The sequence below is a fragment of the Anarhichas minor genome, unplaced genomic scaffold (genome assembly GCF_050575085.1).
Source record: "Anarhichas minor isolate MPS153535 unplaced genomic scaffold, ASM5057508v1 ptg000027l, whole genome shotgun sequence".
Lineage (NCBI taxonomy): Eukaryota > Metazoa > Chordata > Actinopteri > Perciformes > Anarhichadidae > Anarhichas > Anarhichas minor.
In genome coordinates, this window is record NW_027466473.1 from 15,651,650 (window position 1) to 15,679,646 (window position 27,997).

At 41.4% G+C, this 27,997-nt stretch overlaps 2 protein-coding genes across 5 annotated transcripts; one reads left to right on the forward strand and one right to left on the reverse strand.

Moving 5' to 3' along the window:
- Positions 1-1,002: 1,002 nt before the first annotated feature.
- Positions 1,003-26,018, reverse strand: LOC142960444 (GDNF family receptor alpha-4-like). Of its 4 annotated transcripts, XM_076102287.1 has the most exons (10): positions 23,472-26,018; positions 21,602-22,127; positions 16,741-17,309; positions 9,720-9,986; positions 9,549-9,641; positions 9,071-9,440; positions 8,191-8,300; positions 7,527-7,661; positions 6,015-6,148; positions 1,003-4,199 (listed from the first exon to the last, which is right to left on the reverse strand). In XM_076102287.1, the coding sequence occupies exons 4-10, from the start codon at positions 9,913-9,915 to the stop codon at positions 4,005-4,007; spliced, it is 1,233 nt and encodes a 410-aa protein (XP_075958402.1). In that variant the 5' UTR covers positions 9,916-9,986; positions 16,741-17,309; positions 21,602-22,127; positions 23,472-26,018; the 3' UTR covers positions 1,003-4,004. The 4 variants fall into 4 exon arrangements, with proteins under 4 accessions (XP_075958402.1, XP_075958401.1, XP_075958400.1 ...); XM_076102286.1 differs by lacking the exon at positions 16,741-17,309; XM_076102285.1 differs by lacking the exons at positions 16,741-17,309; positions 21,602-22,127.
- LOC142960446 (ADP/ATP translocase 2) lies at positions 25,055-27,437 on the forward strand. Its single transcript, XM_076102288.1, has 4 exons — positions 25,055-25,265; positions 26,141-26,627; positions 26,723-26,863; positions 27,003-27,437. The coding sequence occupies exons 1-4, from the start codon at positions 25,155-25,157 to the stop codon at positions 27,158-27,160; spliced, it is 897 nt and encodes a 298-aa protein (XP_075958403.1). The 5' UTR covers positions 25,055-25,154; the 3' UTR covers positions 27,161-27,437.
- Positions 27,438-27,997: the final 560 nt, after the last annotated feature.

Genomic DNA, 27,997 nt, shown 5'->3' on the forward strand with positions numbered 1-27,997 from the left:
TGGTGATTTCCATTCATTTCAGTAGTTTGCAATTTAATTAGTCTTGAAACCGCATTAATTACAATAATTAAATTTTGACAAAAATCAGCAGCCAGAAATAAATGACTTTCCCAGCAGCGATGGGAAGATTTGTTACTGTAAACAAGCCTCAAACAGCTCGGTTATCTTAGCCCTCAACCCAGAGTCACCATACTGTCTAAAATTAGACTGAACGACGAAAACAACTTGGCTTCACGGCGGAAACTGTCTGTCCCAGACCTGAATGCATCATCTGTTGGAAAAGCTGTCAGTGCAGCAATGGTGCTCGATACGTTTACAACACATCTTGAGACAAAGCAAAAAAAAAAAACTTCGTCCCACTGCTCCTGAATAGGTAGGACGGATAAATGCGGATGATATTTTTCCTTAGGGGGATTAATAAAGCATAACTTAACTTTGTAGACAGTTGGCTGAATTTGGACATAAAAAACAAAGGCCCAGTGCCTTCATGCTGTTTTTTGTATAATTAAAGTGAAGTCTGATGCCAGTTTCCATTACAGCCTCTCCACTGTTCTCATAATCATTCAACTGTAGCTTGTTCCTGCGACAATAGTGTCATTATGGATGTAGAAGCCCCAAGACCCTGTAATCACCTCCATCAGTCTGAAGTAAAATATAAACATGAGTCCTTGGCTCAGTTTGTCCAAAGTAGCTGTGGGCCAGAGAAAACCACGGACGTATATCATATATTTACAGTTTTTACACCATTCACCTTTTAATTAAAGCAAATTGAAGTCCAGCTGTATATTTCAGCATGTATTTAAAAATTTGACAAAGGTTATTAACTCACCAATTTGCACTGAAATTGACATTAAATTGGTCTGCAACACTCCCAATCCCATTAGGTTGCATCAGTCGTTTCCTGTAACACTTGTAAAAAAAAAAAAAGTGTTCAGAAGAATAAAATGCTCAAATGATAGATGTTCATACACAACAGTCATTTCTTGGTCATTGAAAGGCAAATTGTTTTTGTCAGATGTGGAAATTTCCAATGTGACTTTTATTCTTCTTTTACCAAATTGGCACACTGTTCTGTTATGTCACAAAAAGCACAGTTATTACACTTGACAGTCAGAATAATTTGGCATGTTTGATATGTCTTTAAAAGAAAGTTAGCATGTGAAACATAGTGCTGTACACGTTCAACTGGAAGATACAATCTAAAAACAGTCTAATTGGGGAAATATTCACATATTTTCTCAAAGAATTTTAAAGAATTAAACAATTTATGGATGGACAATAAGCTCTTTTTATGAAACTCAACTCTTTAAAAAGTGCAAGCCATGTTTAGTGAAAATGTTTACTTTACATACTTTACAAATATAAACAAACCAATTGAAATGTGAAAATACATGTAATCTCATATTCTGTCATTAAGGCCTAAGCACACTAGATGCAGTTAACACTTATCGCTGAATGCTGTTCATATGAAGCTTTATGACTAAGAAGCACCATTGACGCAGCACTGTGACACAGTGACAGGTAATGTTTATTTAGCATGTTTATCTACCAACACATCTCTTCACTGGTCTGGTTCTGCTTCGTATATGTGGATACCAGCTGGTTGTCCAACCAGACTTTTTCTTTTTCAAATACTCTGTCCAAATATGTCATTTTCTTGTACCCACTAAGCTTGAAGTCACACTTCAGAGCTTTGTTAACTGGCTCTTTTCCTCATCCACTTCTTAGCTTCCTGTAGCCTCTCAACAAAACCTGCATGATGTAATTTCCCCCCAAGATGGGTAACACCACTACAGGTCTGCAAACCTTACAACATCCATTTAAGTCCTACTTTGACTTTTAAACATCAAACCCAAGTTTGAAGTTGTCATGTACCAGAATTTGCAAAGGCATAGCTCATGCGCTTCATGTGCATTTCTGCCTTTATACGGTCTGTTTTTTTATTAAAAGTTTAGTCTTCATGTCAAATAACCATAGTACAAACAAGTCCAGTACTACCTCCTCAAGTGATATTCAAACATCAGAGAAGGATTCTTTTGAGATATGTCTTTGATCTGTTACATACAACACAATTAATGTAAAACCACAACGAGAAAAGTGCGCTCAGTAGAGGGCAGATCTCCACCAGGTGTGTCTGCAACGACCACTGCTGTAATGTTTGAATGGACACAACCCACAATTGGTTAAACCTCCCCATCTACTGCAAGTGCATCAGACCTTTTTCACATAAGTCTCCCACAAAGAATACGCTGTCATTTGAAGTATTTATTTAGGCTTCAAGTCTACTGAGCTCACGGTTTTCACCCACTATGACTGTAGAGCCGTGGCGATGCACACTCAGCTGTGTGATCACTTGCGGCCCCTACCGGCTGGGGGGCCAGTTAAGAATAGTGAAAGAGTGGCCGGTCAATCAATGGCGGTATCGAACAGGCGATACAAGGTATTTTTGATAATGTGTGAGTCACCGCAACCACGACAGGTTCTTGAGCATACAGCCATAAATGAACACCCAAAACATTGTGCAGTTTGGTGAAGCAGTTTGCGAAATTAGCTATGGACAGACACAGAGATGCACAGACAGCCCCTCACTCACACACCGTCACGCATGACGATCTCATGATGATTTCGTAGTTTGTGTCGTGAGCAACAACATGAAGTGCTTATAATAAAATGTCCTTGCTCAGCTCAGACAGGTTATTTCTTGAAACTCGTCCTCAAATTAAATGAGTTTATTCATCTACAAAAACTTCGCTATACTTTTTTTAACCTACATCCCTGCAGCTGCATAATTTCACAAGAAAATGAGCCATAAGAGAAAGAAAATCATTAACATCAGCAAAAGCTATTTCAGGCAGAGAGAATGGCTCAATGTGCTGCTCAATGATCGGAGCAGCCAGCAGGCTCTACAGCCTCCTGTGTCCATCCCTTTCACCGCATCTCGCTCTCACAACATCTAAAGCACATGATGGGCGAAGAGCACTAAAACACACTTCCTAAGGACAAGAAGAAAGCGAGAGGGTATGACAGCGGTAAATTGGCTATTTCCTCCCCTGAGCCTTACTCCAGACTTTCCCTGCATGCTGAGCAATTTGAATTGTGCTGTAATTGCTCATGTTGCTTTTCTCATGCTCGTCATTTCTACAATAGAATTTGATCTCATTACTTTTGCCCATGGTCGAATTCTCAGTCACTCACCCTGGCAGGAATAATACTAAGTGGCATGTTAACAAAAGAAGCAGATCAGAACGACTGTTGCACTCTGCTTTTTGGCACACAAAGTGAGAAGGCGGCATAAGACTCGTATGTCTCATACATAATGTGACAACACATTTGGTTTTGTGTCTCATCTCTTTTTGAATGCTGCACTTTAAAAAAGGTTTTCTTTCTTCTTCAATGGTACGAAGCAGTTTAAGTGTGGTGCAGTTTGTTATTAGCTTGTTGTAAAGTGGATTATCCTACTCAACCATAGTATGAAGCTTCGAGAGGAAGAGCCAAAGGGGCCAACAGAGAAACGGATGTGACACGAGTCATGAAATAGAAATCAAAAGCCGTGCTCCAGCCTGGTTGCAGTGGAGTAGACTGGTTATGGTTTTTGGGAGTGTATAGTGGATGTGGCCTTGGGCGATGTGCTTCTTGTTAAAAGAGGGGATGTACTTTGAGTGTGAAGCAGGCTCTAGATAGAGTATTTGCCCAGACAGCATTTCTAAATTCACCCATGCACTCATATATCTGCTCATGTTGTTGCCTGCATTTCATAGGAGGACTTGAGCAAAGACGTGGCAGATACTGCAGGACTGCTGATATCTTTTAACTCTTGGGGAGGCAGCGATATCAGAAACAGAATTATAACATAAAGTCAGGGTATTTTAAAAATGAAAAAAGAAAGATAAAGAAATTCAGCATTTCCTCCTCATAAATGTCCTCCGTGGCTCATTCTGAGTGCTGTGATGGATTTGAAAGTGGTAGCGAGTATAGAATATGAGCGGAGAATGAGGATGGAGGCTTCAGCAGCTCCAACGCTCCCGGTCCAGGATGAGCGTAGGCAGCAGCAGTAATGTTAACACCGGTACTGCTCGGCTAGCTGCTCCATTTTTACTCCCCCTAGCCCCTGATTCAGTGTTAGAGTCCTTCTCAGAATACGGTGGGATGATGTTGAATTCCTTGCTTTCTTCCTCCTCCTCTTCCTCGCTGTCCTCCATCTGTAAAAAGGGGGGGAAAGAGCGATTCTTCCAATTAACAGAAGTGGTGGAGCGCGGAGGGAAGAGAAAGTCCACATCAACGCAGAATTTAAAACTATACAGCAAAATATACTAAAGCTGCAGCCAAAGCAGCTATTATGTTAACAGTTTGAACAAGCAGACCAACCGACAAAAGAAACATAGACCACCTGTGTTACATTTTCACACTGCGTCTGAGAAGTGCTGACTCAGCACTTTGATAACTAACTAAGGTTGTTTTGAATTATGTTTTTCAGGTGTTTCTTTTATTGTGTCCACCCTCTGCATTTTGCCTGTCAGATAATAAAATCATGCGTTCATTAATGATCACATGATGTATATAACAGTAAGAGATGCTAATATCAGTGCAAATACAGCAAGATGATGCCTTACTTACATTTCCTATATAGTATCATACAGTGAGCCTGATTTGGAGGCATCTATAAAGGCAATCATGTGTCATAGTGGTTAAGAAAACAATAACCATCTATTGGCAGAAATCCCAGATCTGGATCAACTCTAAAGTCTATCTGATGATTACTTGGCTCAAAACCAATCTGTCCACCAAAATAAGTGTCTGAGGTTTGGCTGCTGACCGAACACAATAATATAAAGACATTTCCTGTGTGCATCAAACAGGAGTGGCCTTTGCCATCTGATTTGGTGTGGTCTAAATTGACAAATTGTGGTTTGAACAATGCAATGCACTGCTTTTCAAATGTAAAAATGATTAACATGAGAAACAAACTCTTGTAGCAAGCTTATCCAAAATATTACATTATACCCACAATCTGACATTATGCTCATTATTAATATTAATGCAAAAACAACTTCCAGTTAATGAGATTTTGAAAACCACATTTAATAATGCCGTCAATATAAATTACTTCAATTTCTGTAAAACAATATTATTACTGTCAATTCTTTCCTCAGGAAACACTGATATCAGTTGCTCTTTAACTCTCACACTGTTGTTTTGTTTAAAGGTGTAAATAGTGAGATAATGTAAAGGTTTAAGTGAATAATCAAAATAACAGTTTACAGAGCTTCATTTTATTCTAGTGTGTCTTTCTTTCCTTGGCGTCTGCACTTTGACTTAGTGAAAGTATCACAATTCAGCAAACCCCCCCACTGTTGAAGGGTTTTATCGTCCACATATTCTTTTTCAAACTTTACTCAACTGGCATTAAAACTTGAAGAGAACACTTGTTGTTTCTCCTTTCTGTTACTCGTCTAGCATAGCGAGGCATTTTTCAGTAACTATTCTTAATTTCAGTTTTTTCCCAAATCCAATTTATAATTTGAAGGTCATAGAAAAAAACTCATATATTACAAGATGCATTCCCTTTGTTGCATCATCTCAACTTCAGTGATACGTAAAAATTAGGAAACTCAAATGCATCATCTTTAAATAAACTGTATATCTGGATGTGTAATATGCAGCCCCACCGGGGGCAGGGTGTCGGTGCTGTAAGGGATTGTGGGACAGGAGAGGAGGAAGAGGAAATGCGGATTGAAGAGGATTAAAATGGTGAGAAAATGGAGAATATGGAGCAGATGGGTGTGCATACATGAATATCAACAGTAAGGATTGAGTCTAATACTACAAACACCTAGAGCTAATCCTCAGCCACACGAGAGGGGTAAATGAGGGAGGAGGGAGCTGCTGGGCCCAACAGTCTGCTGCTGATACTTAGGTGTTACCACCTGATACACAGTCAACTATTTCAATTCAGTGTGTAGCAAGTGTCCAACACTAGCATATGGTGAGACAGCGAAGAAGTAGAGAGTGCTTACACTGTTGAATTCAGGGAGAGTGTTAACGCGGGCGTGGACCCTCTCCTGGTAGACGCGCGGGGAGGGCTGAGAAGCTGGCACAGGAGTGTTTTCCACAGGAGGTGCAGAGATCCCCATGGAGCTGATGCCGCTGCCTGAAACACAAACAGCAGGGGCCATCTTCATTACGTTCACATTGTTATTCCTCCTTGACGCATCACAGCAATATTATCAGTGACTTTTAAAAGTGTATAGAGCCACTAAATCAGTAAATACTGTGGAATATTGGGCAAAATACATTTAAATATATTGGTTAGAAAATGAGTGCCATGTCTCTTGGGATGCTGGTTTTGGTGGGTCGGTCCACCACTTTGGTTCAGGCTGATTCATCTCAATAAATATTTGATGGATTGCCATTCCTTTTGGTACATACATCACTGTCCCCCGCAGAATGAATTGTAATACCTCTGGGGATCCTCTGACTTTTCATCTATGTTAGCATTGTCATTATGGAAGTTGCTCACTGGGAGCTTACACCAAGAAAAGCCACCGTTGGGTTTCTGGGGCCTGCAGAGCATACATGCCACAGTCCTTCTGCAGCCGGGCCAGGTTGAGAGCATGTCAGTGCATCAAGAATAACATGGATGGGATGAAATGATGTAATCATACAGCTCTTGTAGACCTTCCAAATGTTACTGGACTCAATAAATCCGATTCTTACGTTGACATGAGTAATTGTGGTGTGTTTTACAGCCACTTTATCATCCAGACTTTCCACCGACCCGTAGGCGTTACATACCTATTGTTGTTAATGTGAGCAGATTTTACGCTAAGCGTTACTTTTATGCATAAACAGTGCTTCTTGAGTCTCTTATGATGCTCTTTCCACCCCTGCTGGTTTGGCAAATCTTCAACAAGAAGCCACTTTATGTTTGTCACATTTGGAAAAAGGATTCATTGACTTTAAAGAACCTAGAAATCACATTCACATTAGGGCAGCCAACCAGACAATGTCACTTGATATTTACTTTTTTATAGGAAAAATGATAATAATGGTCTGAAGATTGGACTGTGAAAGATACTTAAGTTGCTTCTATATTTTTGGACTTTCTCTGTTATTTGGAATGTTAAACGCATCACTCTGGTCCTGGCTTGTGTGAATTTATGGCGTCTTGTAGGGCAGGTTTTATACAATAATGCAATAATAAAAAAGCAATAAAATTTAAATTCAATTTAACTTGACTAAATGGTATATTTGGGTTAATTTCACTGCAGACTAAAAACAGCAAGATGAAACACGCACGAGACTAAAGGTGCGATCATCTTTGCTGTAGTTTATAGAGAAAGTTTTAGCTTGAAACACACCTGTGGACACACAGTTTCTATCCTGGAAGCTGCACATATTTCATGTAGGAAACTCCCAGAGCTTAACTCATTTATTATTATTACTTCAGTGTTTTTGTCTCACTATCGACATGCAGCCCTGCAGGTTTATTGTACTGCATGCCGTAACCATCGTCACATTCTACTCACGCAGACACGTGTTGCTGCTGAACAAGTGCAGGATGCGCTGACAGCCCTGCCATTCGTTCCCGCTGCCGTCACATGTGCACCACTGAGACACTTCTGTGCTGTTGTTGCTCACATAGTTAGGAGTCATGATGGTGCCTAAAGAAAGAGGACAAAAGTCATATTACAGGTGAAACTTTTAAAACTTTGTACATGATATTTCCCTTGGGCAGAGGATTTTCAATTGTCAGCACACACCTCCATGGAAGGTAAGATGCAGTCTAACATCAATATTAGTGCGCTGGGGACACGGTGTCACCAGTTTTCCAGCTCTTGATATTGATAATTGCAGGTAGACAAAATTACTTTTTGATAAATAGTGAGAAACTAAAGGAAAAAAGATTACCTAGATAATTTTGTGGAGCTGCTGGAAATGCAATTTTTAAAACAAGTATTTCAAAATGATGCTGGCTGGATCTCCAGAGCAGCAGCTATTTATAGTTGGCCATTTATGAACCCCTGTAGAGTTATTTTGAGCAACAAGACGAATATAATATAAGACAAATATCACTGTTAGACACCTGCTGATGATTTCCAATAACAAGTCCTTTAAGCAGCTTTTGGTATATTTTTTTCGAACTATTCCCTCTTTCAGCCTCTTCTACCTCTGTAATTTGTTTTATCTCACCTATGAGTCCAGCGTAGGCCTTCAGGCACATGGCTCTGCTGTCTCGCATACAGCCAGAGGCAGACAGAGGGGAGGCCTGGCAGTTATGTTGGAAATCAGCGAACCTGGATCTGAAGCACGCACACACAAACACAACAATTTGACGATTTCATTTTGGGATTCGAAGTCAAGCTAAGAAAAACAACACAAACAACAACATTTCGTGAGAGTGCAAAATACAAAACAGAGAAATAGTCAGTCGCTCAGTAAAACCACCCACTTCTCTTTAGAAAGTTAATGAAACTAGAATTACTGTCTTCACCAACTAGTCAAGTAAAGATTTACATGTCTGTCCAAAATGTCATCACTTAATCATTTTATTGTATTGGACATTTGTGTGAAATTGTAATAATCAGAGTATGAAATTCTTGAGTTATGGCCAAAAAAGGTGTTTTGTAAGGTCACACTAACCTCTGATCTCCAAAATCTAAGCAGTTCAACCTTCAGTCCATGTAAGACGCTTGTACCAAATTTGAAGAATATGAAGAATTTTCAATGTGTTACATTTTGGTCAGATTTAATTATTTTCTTTACAAAAAACAAGATATGAGGCTCAAAAAATCTTTTTCGAAAAGGGTGCCTGGAGAATTAAAACTCTCATCTCAAACTCATAATCAAGGTCAATATGGTAAATTATGAGCAGGTTAAGAGGCCACATCAATCCGGTGCGCACAACCTGCTAACACTGTTTAACAGTATATTTTCTGATCCTTTGTATTTTGGTGCTTTGTAGTACACATTGTGAAATCTGCATTTTTTTTCTGTTCTGTGTGGTTTCATGCTAAAACCTTATTAAGGGCACTTAATGTACCGTATTGTTACACCCAAACAACTGTCTTACCTACACAGCTCGTCTCTGGAGCAGTAGTTCTGCAGGCTGAGGCAGTTCGGCTTGCCCACTCTCTCCTCCCCTCTCCCGTTCTCCTCATAGGAACATGACGGGACGATGGTTTTCCTCCGGCGCTCCCCACACAGAGTGTCAGAGCAAGGACAGAAGAGCAGAGCGAAGCTGTACTCCTCCGGCACGCGCTCTAGGAAGCGCCGCAGGGCTTTGTGGCATTTCTGGCGGTTACAAGCGCTGTCGGACACTGTCGATCGCTTGGTGCAGGCTACAACGTATTCTGACCGCAGGGAGCCACATTTCTCATACAGGCCACAGTCCTGTGCTGCCTTCAGACACTGGTTTTGGCCGTCCACAGAAAGAGAGGAAGCTGGAGTTCATCAGGAGGAAAACAGTGAAACATATATTAGGAAATAAAAATCTTGACCTACAGCGATTTGTGTGTCACAAATTTAATGATTTGCGATAAGAGCGGTACCTGACATGATGGAGGCCATACGAGACATCTCAATATTTCTCACCAGAGTTAACTCCAGTTCTTCATATGGAGACACTTCATACTGATCATATGCTGAAACAACAGTAAAGAGTATTAAACGGATTACGCAGCTGAGAATTCAAGCACGCAGATGATAATGCTTAAACCCACCTGCAAATCTCACAGTCCAGTAGACCCTGAGGCAGTGTTCCTCTCTGCGAGAGCCACGCTGACATTTGCAGACTTGAAGGGGGCGGTAATGCTGCAAGGAGTTCTGGGCCTCAAGGCACTCCAAGCGGGCATCTCGGCCGAGGGGCGACACGGCCTCCTCAGCCGCACAGTACTCCAGCAGCCGATAGAGCACCATGCAGGACTGCTCCTGGATGCAGCCCTGCTCCGCCACCAGACAGTCTAAGGATGCACATACTGGCACACTACCTGGAGGAGAGGTTGATATCGTCAGTGCTGGTCCCCAACATTACCACCAATGTGTGCTCAGCTGTATTGTGCAAAGCAGCTGAGTTTATAGTCCCATTATCCAGCATTAGTCTTACGCTAAATAGGCTGTAATTAAGACAACAGAGCAAGGTGAGTGCACTCCATAGGCCCTTCACTGCACTAAAGCTTACTATAATATCCAAGGAAGAGGATTAAATTGAAAGCACACAAGTGTAATAGAGTAGCAACGTGGGCGAAACCTCAATGTTTCTCATAAAAAAAAACAGGAGTCTCTTGGATATTTTAACACTACAGGGTTATGTTATGGTTGTAATTATTCCATAATTGTTTCTTCATCTTCTCATTGGGACTCCTAGTTAAATTCTCTTCTAATGTTTTTATGTACAGTCTTACAGTACAGCGTTGCCTTTATATTGATGCACCACGTGTTTTTTCAGCACAGTGTCTCAATGTGAGTCCTGATGAGAGTCATATGCCAATCAAAGCTTTTGGAAGCTTCGTGTTAGCCTCATCTTTCTTATCACATGCCACAATGCTCCCGGATCAGTGAGCTTAACACACGCAACCGTACATTTTGAGACATTTTATAAGTCTATGGTGCTCTCGTGTATAGTTTCAAAGCTGCCTTTCCTATCCTCCTCCCTGCATTGCCATGTCCTAAAACTCTCTTAATCTCTTGATTTTTGGTACAATGGAACAAATGAGCTAAGATGAGGATTGGGAGGATGAGTCCATTTGAAGGGTGAGCTGCCAACCAGCATTACATTTAAAAGCTAGTCAGAAAACTAAACGACTCAATGGGGATGCTGTAAACAGCGGATTTCTCAAGTCTTTGATGCTTCTTGGATCTACCTGTAAGTACTTGAACCACTAACAAGGGGTCATTTCCAAAATGGTCCCTTTCATATGTCTATAACTAACTAACTGTTAACTCAAATGTTAGTCCAGCCCATTGTTATCTGCATTTCCATAGAGGTAAAAAAAAGACCTGCTAAGATTAGGCAAATTAGTCCGCTGACATATATAAAAACGACATGACATGGGACGAGGGCTGCTGGTGGACGCAGTGGTAGACACACTCTGCAGCTTGCAGTATCAGTGTGCCTCCCCATGTCATCCAAAAAAACAAATTACTACTGCATATTGATGCACGAGCGCTTGATCGTTATTGAGTTGTGCTTTAGAACGTAACCGCCATGAAACAATCAAAAAAAAGTTTTTAATTGAAGCGACAGCAAAGCCTAACTTTCCTTTTATTGTTATCAATCTAAGAGAAATGCTCTCAACTCATCCTAAAATGTACCTAAATCGATACTGGAGCACTTATTGTACTGGAAGTATTGTAGAAAAGCACTGATGTTATTATTGAAAAAAGACACATGAACAGCTGGGGACCAAACTTTCTGCAGGAGGGTGCCATCAGTGTGAGACACTGTCTCCAGCACAGTTCATATATTTCCCACCAAACTGATACTTTTGCTTTAAATTTTGCTTACAATGGAGACTCCATCTGCATATCACATTAAGTCAGTGACTGAACTCAAATGTCCACAGTGAGGATGTTTCCCCCCTGAAGTTCCTTCAGACAAATAGTCTGTCGCACCTACATTGTAGAAAACAATCAGCAGTATATGTATTTTAAAGGAGTCATAGCATTAATTTAAACAAGGGTCCTTAAGTACGATTGTGTTTCATATCACCAACCACATTTCCTCTCAAACAAATATGTCATTCAGGAGAATAACAACTGTTATTCCACAGCGATTAAGCATTAGGAATGTTGTGATTGGCACTGTTCTGTCTAGAATGAGTGAAAGTGAAAAATTATAAATCATTTCATAGCACTGATTGTTGCTGCAAGAGAAACACAATGCAGGAAGGCCAGAGGCAGCCCGAGGGACACGAGAGAAAAAAAGAAAGCCCTCTTCATAAAAATGCATTCTGATGGAGCAATTCAGGAAATGAATTTCTCAAATGTGGCATAATTGTCCCCGCAAATTACACTTTATACACAGCGATTCTAGAAAAGGAAAGTAGCTCGGATAGTCAATATACACACAATTGTTTTGCTGTATCTTGCTAATTTGCTATATCCTGTCACTTCTTAACTGCAAAAAAAGAAAACATTTAATATGTTGTCCAACTAGAAATAAATGGAGGTATGTTTGAACTTTGTAAACAAATATCTGCACCTATTTTATCCTCACATGGACGAATGCTTCAGTACATTAACATATACATCACACACACACACACACACACACACACACACACACACACACACACACACACACACACACACACACACACACACACACACACACACACACACACACAGATGCATTGTGTTACATCGGTCACACACTTCGATTAAACTCCTGCTGACTGGCGGCACAAAGCGCGGCTGCAATCCAATTCCGTTGCTGCATGTTTCGCAATCTCAGACGCCACATGAGGTCCATGTCTCACTTTGGCATGGGACATATCATAAACAGAGGCTCCGCTTCATCGCCGCTGCAGGAAACCTGCCAAGGCCACTGCAGTGACTCCACAGGGAGAGGTGGGGAAGAAGAAACACTACTAGCATACAAGGCAATGAGTCATATTCACAGTCACAGATCCCCAAGGTATGTCAAGGTGTGATTACCTGCCTACATATGTATCATGATACCTTGATAATTATAGTAAAATATTAACTTCTGCCATGTTTAGATTAATGTAAAAAAAGCTTCATGTAATCGGTGTGGGTAGTAAATGGCTTATTCATTATTCCTTCTCAATGTTTGCTCCCTCTGGCTTACCACTGATAAAGAGAGACTATCAGCATATTTAGTATCCAGGAGCTTGTCTTTGTAAGCGACACACATACACACAAACACACACACACACACACACACACACACACACACACACACACACACACAAACACACACACACACACACACACACACACACACACACACACACACACACACACACACACACAAAATCGGATAACCAAAAGCTTTACAGAGTACAGAGCATCTCTGTTAAACCTTGTCTAGTAGACAGGTCAGAATAATTTTTATAGCTTGAACATTATTTAACGTCATGATGATTAAGTGGCAGAGTGTTCACATTATGCTGTTGGAGATGCAACAAATTGCTTAAGTAAAAGTCTGGGTTAAGGGAATTGTTGGTTCGAGCATGGACTGTGTGTTTGAAAGAAAAAAGAAAAGCAGAGAGAAGCGAGATGAATTACTGTGATGTGTACGCCGTAGTACACCCTATTGATTTCTCACTGGGGTGATTAATAGAATTTGTGAGGCAAAGCTGATGAAGGTTAACGCCATAAACGACAAACCACACAGACCGACATTCACGGGGAGTGAACTGATTTGACAAAATATCTCCTCCATCCTTTCGCACACATGATATACTGTAGGTAGCAGAGCATCCACATTGTTAGGCAGTAATTTTACTTGAGAGGAGAGCGTGATGGGAGACTCTGATGTGAAATGTGTTCCCGGGGATCGTGACAGAAGAGACATCTTGGAAGGAAGTCGTAGGCTCAAGGGGGAAACAGCAGCAAGGCGACAAAACGGAGAAAACATGCCCATGGCTGCCGCCACTTTACTTTTTACGTTACTATTTGCTTTCATTCATCTGCCCTTCAGTCAAACCGGTGGGATTCCTGAATAGACTGCATAAAAAAGACTGTGCACATTGATGTTCCACATGAAGTGGAATATGGTGACAATCCGACTTAAGTCAAAACACACAAGGAGTTTCCAGGCGTCAACTTGATTTTGGGAAATTGCGATGGGCTTTTTGCACTACATTATTTCCAGACAATTTAGAGACCAAACTATCAATCAATGAATCAAATTGAACTGTTTTTTTATGGCTGGAATGACAAACTCTGAACTTATTTGATCCCTATTGGGCTCATCGGTGGCAGATTACTTTGATGATGCAATATGAACATGAGATACAATGTTTGCATACCAGAACAGACCTAAAACCAGCATAGTTGAGCTTTAATATGTATAATCTTATGCTGGTTGGTGTAAATGCATGTAAATATCTATGACTATCCCCAATATACTCTGCAGTTAACGGAGTGCTAATGTGAAAGCTGTATTACCTTACAAGACTACACTGGAAAGCATTGGACAAAACAAATGGGAACGAATAACAGGCAGGACAATAGAGCACATGTTTGTAAGTCAAAACAATGATTGTCCTGCCAAAATGCCCTTTTCTAATTTTGATTTAAGCTACTACATTCAATAAATGTGTATTTATTAAAGATTGGAGACAGCAGATGGCAAATGAAAGGGGGGTCTTTTTAAACAACAGCAACCAGTAGATTTGTTCCAATTCTAAATATAAACAAAACACAAAACTCAAAAGGTGATTGACCCCATCTAATTCCAAAAATGTTAATACCTTCATTTCTCACAGTAAAGTTTGATTAAAAACACTGAACCATCTTGTGCCATTGGTGTTTAGAGGATCTCTGCACTGATTCAGTGTTTGTAAAAGACATTTTAGTTTCCTGGTTTTGATTGAATGATAATGTGTATTGGAACAAGCTGGACGGAGGGGTTTCCCCAGGACAGACACAGCTGTGCACATTAAAGCTTGTGTGGGCCCTTATTGACAGTCATTTCTGCTGAGCTCTAGATGTGTCACTTTCCACCAATCAGCTCATTGTCTTCCAACATTAAACTTTCTATTAACATCAAACATATGCTTAACAGTTTGCACATATTCTCTTTGTTATGGAAAAATTACAGACACTGCCCTAGGCATCTCGGTCGAGCAGCTCTTTTTTAAAGAAACAGGATGAGTTCTGTTTAATTTATAAAAACGAACTTATTTTCTCAATACTGGTGAGTTCCCTCTTCTTTACATGCTGTTTCAAGGCAAATTACATTCTCTACAGACCTGTTCAGCATTGTATAGTAAATTTTCACATGAACGGAAAACCTGCGCAGCAGCTGTTCATTGTACAAAACTGCTTCCAAATACCTCAGCTGTCACAAAATGTCATACATATTACACATTGGTATTAACCAAATGAGCTTGTTCTGTCTTGTCATTAGATGTTTCCCCTATTTTTCTGGGTGTAACGACCTCTGAACTCATCTTTTTATATCAGGTATTTTGACTGAACCCTCAACTTTCATCCCTACTTCAGCATACCTAGGATTAACAAGGGCTCCTCCCTTGTTAATCTCATTTTTTAAAATATCCTTCCTCCTCAACTTCTCCATGCTGCTGCACCTCCTGGATTTCATTATTCTCTGCCTCCAATTTTCCCCTCAAATCATCCAGTCTCTCCACACTTCATGCGTCTATTCCACATCTTTCCACTAGCGGCTCCCACGGTCTTCTTCACATTAGGGCCGCAATGATGGCAGCAATAACATTTCACGCTTAAGTGAAGAGCACACAGACTGTACAGTCTCACTCAATAACCAGGTCAAGCACAATAAAGATCCATCTTCTGTACAAACTTCATGCAATTTTATTTAATCGTGCAACACCGGCTGAGAAAGATGCCTAGCTGCCTTCCATCCAAACGTTGTAGATGAGTTTCACACACCTAAATACCAAAATCGCGCGTCCTGTCTGAACAGCTCAATTGGTTTAGTGGTTAATAATAATTGTAAATTAACCTAGGTTATAAACCGTAAATTAACCTATAGTCCGGCATGCAGTGACAGATTAGCGGTTAACCGTTGACATCCCTTTGTAGAGACTGTCACCTTTTGTGAATGCTGTTTTGATTCTAGGGAATCCATTTCAACCTGCCAGTGTCGTCTTGACATGCTCAGGGGGGAGAACAACTGACAGCCGGACAATGCATCCAAACTATCATCGAGCCACAGGAGAGGATGTGGAAGTGATGGTGACTATGACCACTGGACTGGCCCCAGGGCTTACACCGTCTTCAATCAGATTTAAGCTCTTCCACATTACAGTGGATTTCTGCTTTCATAGAAAGAGAGGTACGACATGCTCTTTGTGAGACAGGAGAGTCACAGCTAGGTCTGTCCTGTGAGTGCTGACTGAACACATCTATGGGAATGAGTTTAAAGTGTCTTTCAGTCTCCTATGTTTCTGAAATATCAGGCCGTACGGTTGGCTTAGACAACACAGGCATCCGAATGTTGACATTACAGACAAAGCTTTCCATTACAGTGTACTCGTCTTTCCTGCTCAGCTGTCGCATGAAAAGTTCCTATCTGAGTGCTACACAGGGCAGGCCAATAATTCAATATGATAATTTATTGTCTTTCAATGGAATCATATATCGAGATATCGTGATACACAATTAAGTTGTCTAAATCGCAAGTACAAATAAAAAGCACATTCTAACTCAGATTTCTCAGAAAAGCTGTTAGCAACCCGAAATGCCAGCCCAAAATCAATAGTTTGTACAGTTTCTGAGAACTTGAAGAGCAGGCAATCCCTTAATTGACTTAGATTGAGCCAACTGTGTCCAGAGAGTCACCTATGACACCAGTGACAAACTGTTTTACATTTGGCTTTTTGTGGGGAGCAATTGTAGTCTAATGCTCACTAATTGTCACAGCTCTGCCCCTTCTCTCCTGTCACTCTATCTCTCACTCGCCTAATCAGCTCATTCAGTGCACCTGTTAGTCACACCCACCTCATCAGCTCAATCACTTGCTCGCTCTGCTGCACCTACTATTTAGACCCCAGTCTCACACACACTCACGGCCAGATTGTTCTCTGCAGTATGCCAGACTCAGCGGTTACCCGCCGACTGGTTTCCCGTTGCCGACCCCGCAGGTTTGGACTTCTCCGCCTTGCCTCTGCCCCCGTAAACGGCTCAGCCTTCTGTCCCCAACAACGAGATTCTGCCTCTGGTTTCTGTCTGCCTTCTTCCCGGACGGCTTGGCGTTCCACCGAGTGGATTTCTACACGTGTGCAGATCCAAGACTGTTTGCCTGTGGTGTCTTCTGCCTGGAATAAAGTGTTGTTTCAACCTCCTCGTGTGGATCACCCTCCCGGTTCCTCAGTCTGTCTGCCCGGTTCTCACCCTCACGTCCTTGGATTTCCCTGTTGTTCCCTGTCAAGTTTCCCTTTGTGTTCACCTCGAAATAAAACCCTTTTGTTTTCACTCTGCATCCCTGGTCATGTCTGCGTTTGGGTCCACCACCACTCCCCGTGACACTAATAACTGAAATGTCTACTCCGGTGGCATTGTGGACACAGGGAGACGTGGAAGATGCAGGAATTTGGGTGGGAGGGTGCCAAGGGAGGGACAGCAGGAGAGACAAACGCCTGAGAGAAACACAATTATGCAATTATGGCTCAATTCCAGCAATGAAGCATCTGTCTCCATCTTTAGAATTTTGTCCATATGTTGAAAAAGCTTTCTTCGACAGTCTGCAAATATCAGCAGCAAACAACAGGGAGGGCCTTGCCAGGCAGGCGAATGTGTGCGTTGGCATAACTTGAAATTGTAGATGGATAAGCACTCTGTCCAAAATCAGCTTTCAGTTTGTCCTTAACTGCGGTTCAGTCTGATTTTGTTGCATCAGATAGACTATCCCAGTATATACATATATGTACATATATACAGGTGTATATATGCACAAAAATAAATCTCTTCTTACACTAACATTACTGGGGAGTTGAAAAGGGGCACAACAGGCAGTGAAGATAAGACTCAAGATAACTTTTCTGTCACATTCTGCCCCTGTTGCCTTTTCAGCCAGATTCCCACTTAGAGACTATTGCCAAGGTCCCGTCACTGCCACACCCATCTACACACCTTTTCCTACTTCCCTAATCTGCTCTACCTGGCCATCGCCACCCACCTCCTCACCTGCATCACCCAATCACCCACCTACGTCTGATTAAATATAGCTCCATAATTGCCATCCCAGATCCTTTGTTCCTCTGTCAGTTCATCATTGCGAACACAATGCTGTGTTCTGTTGGCTGGACGCACAGCTTCATTTGGACTGTGTAACAATACATTACTGAATTCATCCTGCTGCCTTCTCAACTGCCTGAATTTGGGTCCAATCCCTGTTTCAGTACTCGCTGACTGTGACTCATTATGATGGCATACAGCAGAGATGGGGACAGTTCTATCAAATAGGAATACTTCTTAAAAAACCTAACACACAGGTTTTTTAGTTATAGCAGAGTAGGTTGCAATGAATGAGAGCTGCAGAAACAAAATATGATAAAATGAATTAAGTAAGCCTGTTCAGTATAATCTAGGTGTTCTGACAGCATGAGGTCCAAGCATCCAAAGGTGACAACTCCACTAGTGTGTACTTTGTTTTACGTTCTGAATCAACTGTCGCCCAGTGTGTCCAGTACACGGACGAGGCCTCGATTAATGAGCTGCACAGCTGGATTGTGCAGCCACATCACGCAGGCAACATCCCTCCTCTGTGCTCCAGGTAAAATACATACTTGCATCAGCCAGTTGGGGTGTGTGAATATTTCAGGCTTCTGCCTCTCGCAACCTGGTGCAGTCCTACATTACTATGTTCCAAAAAATATCTTGGCCAGAAAGTGACACACATATCAACCAGCGGGCTGTGGGTTTTTGGTTGGTGCCATCTAGTGTGTGCGTTTGACAATCAAGAAGCAGAGCACATACGAAGAAATGAGTACAGCAGGCAATGACACATGAATTGTACAAATTAACATTCACGAATGTGTTCAGTAGAAATCAGGTGTCACTCAGAAAACCACATTTTGATGTTTAAGTTTTAATTAATTTTAATTATTCTTTAAAGTTTAACATCAAATATGTGAAACAATTACATAATCAGAAAGTGTATTTTATCTTTTTTTTATCTATCCACCGGGCTTGTAGCCAATTTAAACTTTGTGTGCTGTCGTCCTAAACGAAACTGAATTACAGACAGAGTGAAAGACAATGCCTCAGCAGAAAGAGAGAGAAGAAGAAGAGTCAACGGTACAGTGGGGAAGATAAAGAAGCCGAGGTTTGGATAAACCTGTGTGCACGAGGGCGCTCAACCCCCTGCACAGTGTGTACATCAAATAGTCAAACCCTGAACAGCGACAGCTCCAGCATGTGGATATTAGTCAACCTCAGACCTGTGTAACTTTACACAGCCGGAAAATGAGCTCTAATAAATTCATGACAACCGTGTTACGGCTCAATCGCGTCCACTAAATGAAGTACAAAAATAGCAGCACTCAATCATCAGTTGCAGTCTGTACTGGGATTTAAGCACTAACCCACAGAGCAAAGGGTCAAAGTCGGGTTTAATGACATTCAACAATAGTCTGCTTTCCATTGATGTATCTCACAAAGGTACTGCACGGCCTCATTCAAAGGGATCGCATTCATTATTTGTCAGATGCCTTGCCATTCTGATGTTATTAATTTGGAAAAGGACACGGATGATTGCAACAACGCATGCAAACAATTAACAGAGAGAGAGTCATTTGAGTATTCGGTGAAATCAGTGACACATAACGGAGAAGACAACAGTTCATGAATTATGAAATGTGTTTTCCACACACAGGATCCGTCTTGTGTTTTCTTAGTTGCAAAGTATGAAGTCATGAAGCAGATGTGGGACTCTGTTTTTGTTCACAGAACAGTTAGAAAATCTGTAATCTCTACAAGCAGGTGCAATTCTCCTCTTTCATTTTGGATGTTTCAGTCATGTGAAGACACATTAATGATGGCGTTGGTTAGCCCTGAACTCTGCGGGGCGTCAATAGTGACAGACATTTTGAGAAGGCTGTTGTCTACCTCTAAAGTTCCCACTGCCATTGTTTAGGTTGTACAAGGCCAGATATATTACAAAGTAAAAATAGTAATATATGAAATAGAATACAGTTCAGAGGGGCTATTTATACAATATCCACCTCGACAGGGACAGTCCATTTGACTGACCAAAAATGCCATGTAGAAACAAAGCAGCTCTACAACAGATTTGTAAAGTCCCTGGAGTTCTGTCCGTATTTCACCATTCTTTAATGATGTCAATTAACAAAATTAAAATCCAATAATTTATGTTGCAATCACGTATAATGATAGAAATCAACATCATGAAAGAATGTCTGTATCTGTAATGACTCCGGTCTCAATTAAATAGCGCTTGAAAGTAACTGTTTTTCTTGGTGTGATTCCACCTAAGTGCCTGGCAGGTGGGGTTGACACATTGGATGATAAACTGAGTGCCTGAGAGGTTTGACATTCACAAGATAGCATTCATCATTTTACAATACTAATCTCTAATGAGAAGCATCGGAAATTTCCTGGATGCAGTGGAGCCTGCAGCTCCTGTACTGAAATAATCCTATCAACAGTATTTGTATTGTATTCTGCAGTTCGGAGCACGGGGAGGGGGGGGAGGAGCTGTGTTTCATATGGTATTTGTTACCAATGGATCAGGATACATGAATAATGAAAAGAAACTCCTGCTCCTGCTTGAGCATTGAAAAACACTTATGATCCAAAATGACACAAATCAATATCAATAACCGCAGATCAACAAGCTTTAGGCTCCACTGGGAGATGTCTTATCCAGCCACAGTCACGTTATTGACTTTAATGATTATAACTCATTTTGCAGGAGCTTGTGCGTGTGTGGTAGCAGAAGAATCCAAAAGCAGCTGCTGCAATAACTATCACATTCTTTCGCCCGTTTGATGACAACCAAAGACAAAGACTTATTAAAGCAGCGACACTTGAAACTGATCCATTGTGATGCGGCAATGTAGTTATTCATTTTCCTTCTTACACATTTAAACCTTCATCCTCACAACCTCTAATGCACAACTTATGTAAAATGTCAATGATTTACAGATGTGGCAGCCCAAATGCTTTCATGTAAAGGAGGACATCCTTTAGTTTAACAATTCATGTGTGATATTGCTATGACCCGAGACAGTCCAATCAATATTTGGGAAGATGAACGGCTCTTTGGAAGGAGACCAAGGGAGAAATAACAGACCTGAACCCATGATGTCATCCAGATGTAAACATGTTAGGCTGTTGCAACAATGAAACAGATTTTATGGATCTCTTAATGTTTTATTTTTGAGGGGCTCCTCAAAAGTTCCGCTCAAACCTGGAATAGTAAATCTTATATGTCTCATGCTTAAACACACAGTCTTTCACTTTGTCCCTTTTTTTCTCATTAAATAATGAGCCAGCTGCCCTTTGATGTAATGAGCTAAACTATGTGCAAATATTAACAAAGAAATTTACGAAAGTTACCATTTCATGATTAAGTTAGTATCAAAGTGTGGAGAATCTGAATAATAAGGAAACATTATCATTAGCAATACAAACAGAAATTCAGTTTCCTTGTGTGCATCTGGGCTGGAAGCTTGGTCAAAATCTGCAGCTCTAGCCTAATTGTTGCTAAATTCATCAGCCATTTGCATGGGGGGAAATGGAATTAAAGCGTGCGTTAGTGTTCAAGTTCTGGATACTGGAAGACAAGACAAAGGGCATCCACACTACAGATTTAACAGACTGTGGATGATACAATCTCAAAGGTGGCTGAATATATTCTACATGTAAAACAGAGATACTGGTAGAAATTAGAGCTGTAGCTACTTACCACAAGAGAAGACACTGAGCAGAAGTCCAATGATCATCATCCTATCTGGTGACATTGAAGAGTTGGGGACTGAGGAAACTCGCAACCGTCTCGCTGCAGCTCAGTGACCCGTCTCCTGCCACATCCAGCCGCCTGCTCTGCTGCTGCTACTACTGCTGCTGCTGCGCCCGCGCGGACTGTGGCAGATCGGACGGGCTACTGCACAAAGTTGGCTAAACTGAACCGTGCACGCACACTGGACCGATTCAAGTTCTCGCGATTTTTGTTGTCCCATTAATTTTTTTCCGGAATCCCAATTACAAGGTTATCGATCTCTAGGTGACGCAGATTTCCAAAACATTCATCCAAAAAAGTTCATCTGCATCAGTTCCAGTCCGACTCCAAGCGCGAGTTGTGTGTCGCATTTGGACTTGCGCGTGGTTGCATCGCAGCTCCACAGTTGTCCAGTCAGAGTTGAGATCAGTGCGCTTGGACTGCATGGCGCATCTCTCAGTTAAAGGCGCAATGTGATTGGTCCCTGTAAGGACTGAATATGCCCATGGGGTGTGAGAATGTTTCCTGTGGGAGAACAGCTGGTCTGTTTCAGACATTAGTTTAGGCATCAGCATGATGGGCAACACAAGGGGTCTACTACACTGCTTAGAAAACTCTATTGTGTTGAGGGGGGGTTACATATTTGTAGCATAGCAACAGAAGTATCACTCACTAAGCTAATTAACTGAAATGTTTTTTTAAATTGTGTTTTAATGGTTTAAAAAAGGCTGACTGTGTGCTTAAAGCAGATATCCATTGAATGAACACGTTAGAGCTACATTTTGAGCTGAAGAGGAGCAACACTGTCTTCTGATTTGGACTGTGTTTCTGGTTTTAAGTACTGGTTTGTTTTCCCCCCACAGGTGCCTTTAGAGGTGAGTTTACATGTCAAATGAAATATGTTTCCCCCTTCTGCTTTGAGACCAGTCTGCAGCCCAACTGCCTTCTCCATTCATATCAGCTTACAGCAGGACTGGGACCGTGAAATCTTTACTTGTTCCACTGCTGCAGCTGACTTGTGTGTGGAAAGGGTCGGTCCGTAGGGGACGACATGCAGTGAGAAACACTGAAAGCTCGGGAACACACCTGTGATAGTGACGTATACCTTTGTTTTTGTTTCATCCATACAAACTGATTGATTGTGCAGTTTGTGTCCATACGGATTGATACTGTACGATAAAGGCTTCAACCCTCTTTATTATTCTCTCCAAGGATGTAATCACAAAACTAAAGACATTTGTGAGTTTGATCACAAGCAGCTGTCATATTCACTAACACCCTCTGAAGATTTTGGAGGTGATCGATACAGAATTCATCTATTGCCTCATGGACATTGAGCAACATGGAGAGGGCTGAGCCGGCAGCTGGCAGCTAACGGTGCTACTAAATCCCTTAATCAAATTAAATGCAGATCGGATCTATTTTTTAAAATAAAAGTCACTCAACACTTTTTTTTTCACCTTAAGGTAATTAATGTTTGTCTGAACCATTTCTTTAGAATTACCAAATTCCCAGTAAAGAATACTGCACTCTCACTAAAAGAAAACAAAAGCAATGTGCAAAAAATCCTCACTGATTCATTTGCACCTCCTGTTCAACTGGATGCTCAAGTGGCAGTTAGAAATACAAGTGGACAGTCATTAAAAGACACATTCAACCAAACAAGGACAGCAAAGCTTGTAAAAATGCATCGTTATCAACAGCAACCATGGCAGCACAAGGAGACCTTTCACTGCACTAAGACAAAGCAGTCTGCTTTTAATAAAACAAACAATTGCAGAATGAGTGAGTGAATCATATTTCACAAGTGTGTGTTTTCAGATAAGTAGGTTGTTACCTTGGTCTTCTCCTACTCGAGCTTCAGTAGTTGGTCTATAGCAGGATTTCTCAGAGGAGGTTTGACTGCATGGCATCACAGCAGCTCCTCCATGTGGTCAACCATGTGCAGATGCAGCCTTGACATGCAGGTTCCTCCTGTAACTTACAAAGACTCCAATAATGTGAGCGTTGGCTTATTACTGTGAGTTAAAGGTGTTTACTGTACAGCCAGTGTTCTAACCAGAACAGTCTTATCTGTGTCACACTAAACACTAAACGTACATTAGGTTATAAACAAGGTCCCGGAGACAACTATTCAACAGCTGGCATTTAATGAGGAACATCTTTTTCTTTCAGTTCTGTTGCTTGATGAGGCTTGAAATAAAACATAAGTAGTTAAGTAGTTTTAACTCATAGGAATATATCATCACCTACAACATATTGTCACAACATTGAGACCTTGAGTGCAACAGAAGTCAGCAATATATCAATATTGGCCTGTTTGATCATAACAATATATTGAATGGCACATACACTGTTTTTTTTAGATAGATATATGGATAGATAGATGGATAGATACATAATTCAGTTGATGATATTTGATTATAATATTATTTGAAACGGATGTCCCTCTGCATGCAGTAAGTCTATGGAGTTATGTTCATCGACTAAATAATGAGATCGACATTAAGTCTCTTGCCGCCCTCTAGTGGACAACTTTGGTCAAGCCTGAGCTGGATGAATGAGATTTTATATTTTGGAATTTTAGCAATTATGAAGCACTTGTCGGCATCTATGATACACAGTAACAGGACTTAGCTTTCGTCAAAAAACCACAATGTTTTTCAACAGGTGAGGTCTTGTGGGGCCAGCAGTGGAGCTACAGATCATACTGTAAAAAAAAAATAGGTGCAGACACGTGACACCATGTTTCTCAAGAACGTGACATCTGACATCGAATAACATCAGGATTTTGCAAAGAGTACAAAATAGACTCTAGTGTTAGCCTATTGGAACGACGTCCAGAAGCCGAAACCTCATGGATGTATAAAGAAAGAGAAGTTTCACCTGCTACACTATTAATAGACTAGGTTATGTAAGACATGATAATTCAGAGGAATGCACCTCACTAAAAAAGCAACCATAAAATATTATGTATTATTTCTCACGGTCGTCACGTTAGCTGAGAGTTATTTAATAGTAGTTGAAATATGTTGTTAGTAGTGACCTAAAGGCCTCTGTGAAGTCCTTGAACGCCCTATGACCCTGTGACTTTCCTGTAAGAGCACATGTATGTAACACCCTAGCGGTGTCTTCATTGGTCTGTGGGCGTGACAGTGAGCAAGAAGCCAAAAAAGAACACGGTCCGTACAGTAACTTATCGGGGTTTACGTCTAAAATTAGTTTCTTCACCTGTATTTGGTAATACCATAATTTACTCGCCTAGTGCGCAGCAAAATACGCATTATGACGGCATCGCTATCTCTGCGGTTTGATTGGCGGAGAGCTGTGTGACGTCGGCGGATTGGCCAACAGCCGAAATCACAGTTCTCGTGTTGTATCGCGAGCTATTGTGTTATATAAATCCGCAACGAGTTCATACAATCGGCCATTTCGTCGGAGTAGGCCATCGTTTGTAGAGGGCAGTGGGGTATATCTCGTTTACTGGTTTATCTGAAAGGCACATCAAGAACATCGAAACATGAATGAGACAGCTATATCGTTCGCCAAGGACTTCTTGGCTGGTGGCATCTCCGCCGCCATCTCCAAAACAGCCGTTGCTCCCATCGAGAGAGTGAAGCTTCTCCTTCAGGTAAAAAAAACGTCTTCCGCTAGACTTCCGAACGTTAGCCGGCTAGCTTGTGTGCGTTCTTGCTAACTGCCTTTGAGACAAAGTTAAGCACTTGTCTCTGCCGGTTGTCATCACGTATCCACAAGGCTCAAGAGTTTAACATATAGCTCACTAGCATGTGGTGATGTGAAAATGAATGAAACTCTTAAGAGTGACGGGTTTAAGGATGTAAGGTCACCATTGGACGGGAAATGACCTACACGAGCCCGGCTGCTAACGTTAGCTTCCTACGTTAACCTTAGCCGGCGGAACGTTAGCTAACAAAGGACAAACGTACTGATGTTAGGACAAAATGTACTAATAGACGACAACACCTCTGTTTCATTCACATACATACTAGTTCATAGTGTAGTCAAACAAAATAACATTACGGTTATATTTGAGATTTAATTGTCTATGAAATAGTTCCGGTGTCTTATGTAGCGTTAATGTTAGCTAGCGTTAATCGCGATGGCTGCACTGAGGCCCGGCGGAGTGATTGACAGCCGGGTCATCACATTTTACATCCTTTTTCTGTGAAACGTGCACTACATTATTTCTTAACCTTCCTGTATTTATCAGTTCTTACTATACTATGATAATTATGTTAATTATGGAAGCTGTTTTATCTGAAATCAAATAATGAATGAAGACGCAACATATAGCTGCCATAATCATTCGATTTCTAGTCAACACTGCTGTCAAAGTGCACTTTATTTTCGACTATGCAGCTTTTATTTTATAGATTAACGTGCACCAAGGTCACAACAATGAGACCTTGTGATTTACTCGAGCTCAGCAGTTGATTAGCTTTCCTGTTTTTAAACTCAACACTTCTTTCTTTTTCATTATTCCAGGTCCAGCATGCCAGTAAGCAGATCACCGTGGATATGCAGTACAAGGGTATCATGGACTGCATTGTCCGTATCCCCAAGGAGCAGGGGTTCATTTCCTTCTGGAGAGGTAACCTTGCCAATGTCATCAGATATTTCCCCACACAGGCCCTCAACTTCGCCTTCAAGGATAAGTACAAGAAGGTCTTCCTTGATGGCGTCGACAAGCGCACCCAGTTCTGGAGGTACTTCGCCGGTAACCTGGCCTCCGGTGGTGCCGCCGGAGCCACGTCTCTCTGCTTCGTGTACCCCCTCGATTTCGCCCGTACCCGTCTGGCTGCTGATGTGGGAAAGGCTGGAGCCGGAAGAGAGTTCAATGGGCTAGGAGACTGCCTGAAAAAGATCTTCAAGTCTGACGGCCTGAAGGGTCTGTACCAGGGCTTCAATGTGTCCGTGCAGGGCATCATCATCTACAGGGCTGCATACTTTGGAATCTATGACACAGCTAAAGGTGCGTAGATTTTACAGTGGCAAACGCATGCAGTACGACCTCCTTAGTGGTTCGTCTTCTAGATCTGTAATTTTTCCCCTTTTACGTGTTTACAGGTATGCTTCCAGACTCTAAGAACGCCAGCATATTGGTAAGCTGGATGATTGCACAGAGTGTGACTGCCGTTGCTGGTCTGACCTCATATCCCTTCGACACTGTCCGTAGACGTATGATGATGCAGTCCGGTCGCAAAGGAGGTGAGTTTATTTTAATTAACGGAAGTCTTTACAGTTTTACTGCTGTAACTACACTACAACATGGAACCATATTTTTAGATGCCATAGGTTCACTTCTACTTGCATTCTTTAACTCCTGCTCTTTTCTTGCCTTCCTCAGCCGACATCATGTACAGCGGCACCATGGACTGCTGGCGTAAGATCGCACGTGATGAAGGTGGCAAGGCTTTCTTCAAGGGGGCCCTGTCCAATGTGCTCAGAGGCATGGGCGGCGCCTTTGTGCTGGTGTTGTACGATGAGCTGAAGAAAGTCATGTAATTTGTCATATTGTCACACCACTGTCCAATTTGGCTAAATGTAATAACTCTCCATTTCTATGGACTCTGCATTCTGCCTTATTTATGGGAACAAACTATAGTGTCTCACCCTTAGTTTTGGGCGATGGCTGTACTTTGTACATCTTTAAGATTTTAAACGTTCCACATCCTCCTTTACCAATGTCATTCCTGTTAAAGAAATCTGATACCTCCTTCTGTCATTCACTAGGTTTGTATGGTCCCAACTTGAATAAATGTATTCTGGGGAACAAACTAAACACTTGATGTCAAATGTCTCTTCAACTGTCCACTGCATGAGATGAGCACTCACTGGATAATGAAATGCACGAAGTGGATTACACCTAACTGCTATATTTACTCGCGCTTATCTCTTCCTGAGCCTTCCTGGTCTGACCGTGGTCACTACTGGGATTGTAGAGAATACCTGACCCGTAAACTCCTCCTGAGAGACTGCACCAGATGATGCATTTATGCTCGTTAATTTTGTGGTGATGATAAAAGTTACCTTCTGAGGTTTGGGTTGTTTGAAGGATATCTTTCCTGTGAAATTTAAATGACTTTCCAGAGTTGTTTCAGTCATTAACGCAAACAGCAGGGAAGCAGACCAGCTCTTGGATATATTCATGCTATATTTTAATGCTGTGTAGGAACATCGTGTTACATAACCATCTAATGAAAATAAGTGCAGTTAAGGATTAAAATGTACCAGGCCCTGCAGTGTAGAATAAATACAATACATCTAGCAGTCTCTAGTTTATATAGTTAATGAACTTAGACATGGTTCACTTCAAATAGATTGGAAGAAATGTGATTACAA

Coding starts and splice junctions, on each gene's coding strand:
- LOC142960444 (XM_076102284.1), bottom strand. CDS start 12,469: ATGGACCTCATGTGGCGTCTGAGATTGCGAAACATGCAGCAACGGAAT. Junction 8,301..9,070: donor TCCAGAGACGAGCTGTGTAG/GTAAGACAGTTG, acceptor TGCGTGCTTCAG/ATCCAGGTTCGCTGATTTCC. Junction 7,662..8,190: donor GGCCTACGCTGGACTCATAG/GTGAGATAAAAC, acceptor CTCTTTCTTTAG/GCACCATCATGACTCCTAAC.
- LOC142960446 (XM_076102288.1), top strand. CDS start 25,155: ATGAATGAGACAGCTATATCGTTCGCCAAGGACTTCTTGGCTGGTGGC. Junction 25,266..26,140: donor GAGTGAAGCTTCTCCTTCAG/GTAAAAAAAACG, acceptor TCATTATTCCAG/GTCCAGCATGCCAGTAAGCA. Junction 26,864..27,002: donor GCAGTCCGGTCGCAAAGGAG/GTGAGTTTATTT, acceptor TGCCTTCCTCAG/CCGACATCATGTACAGCGGC.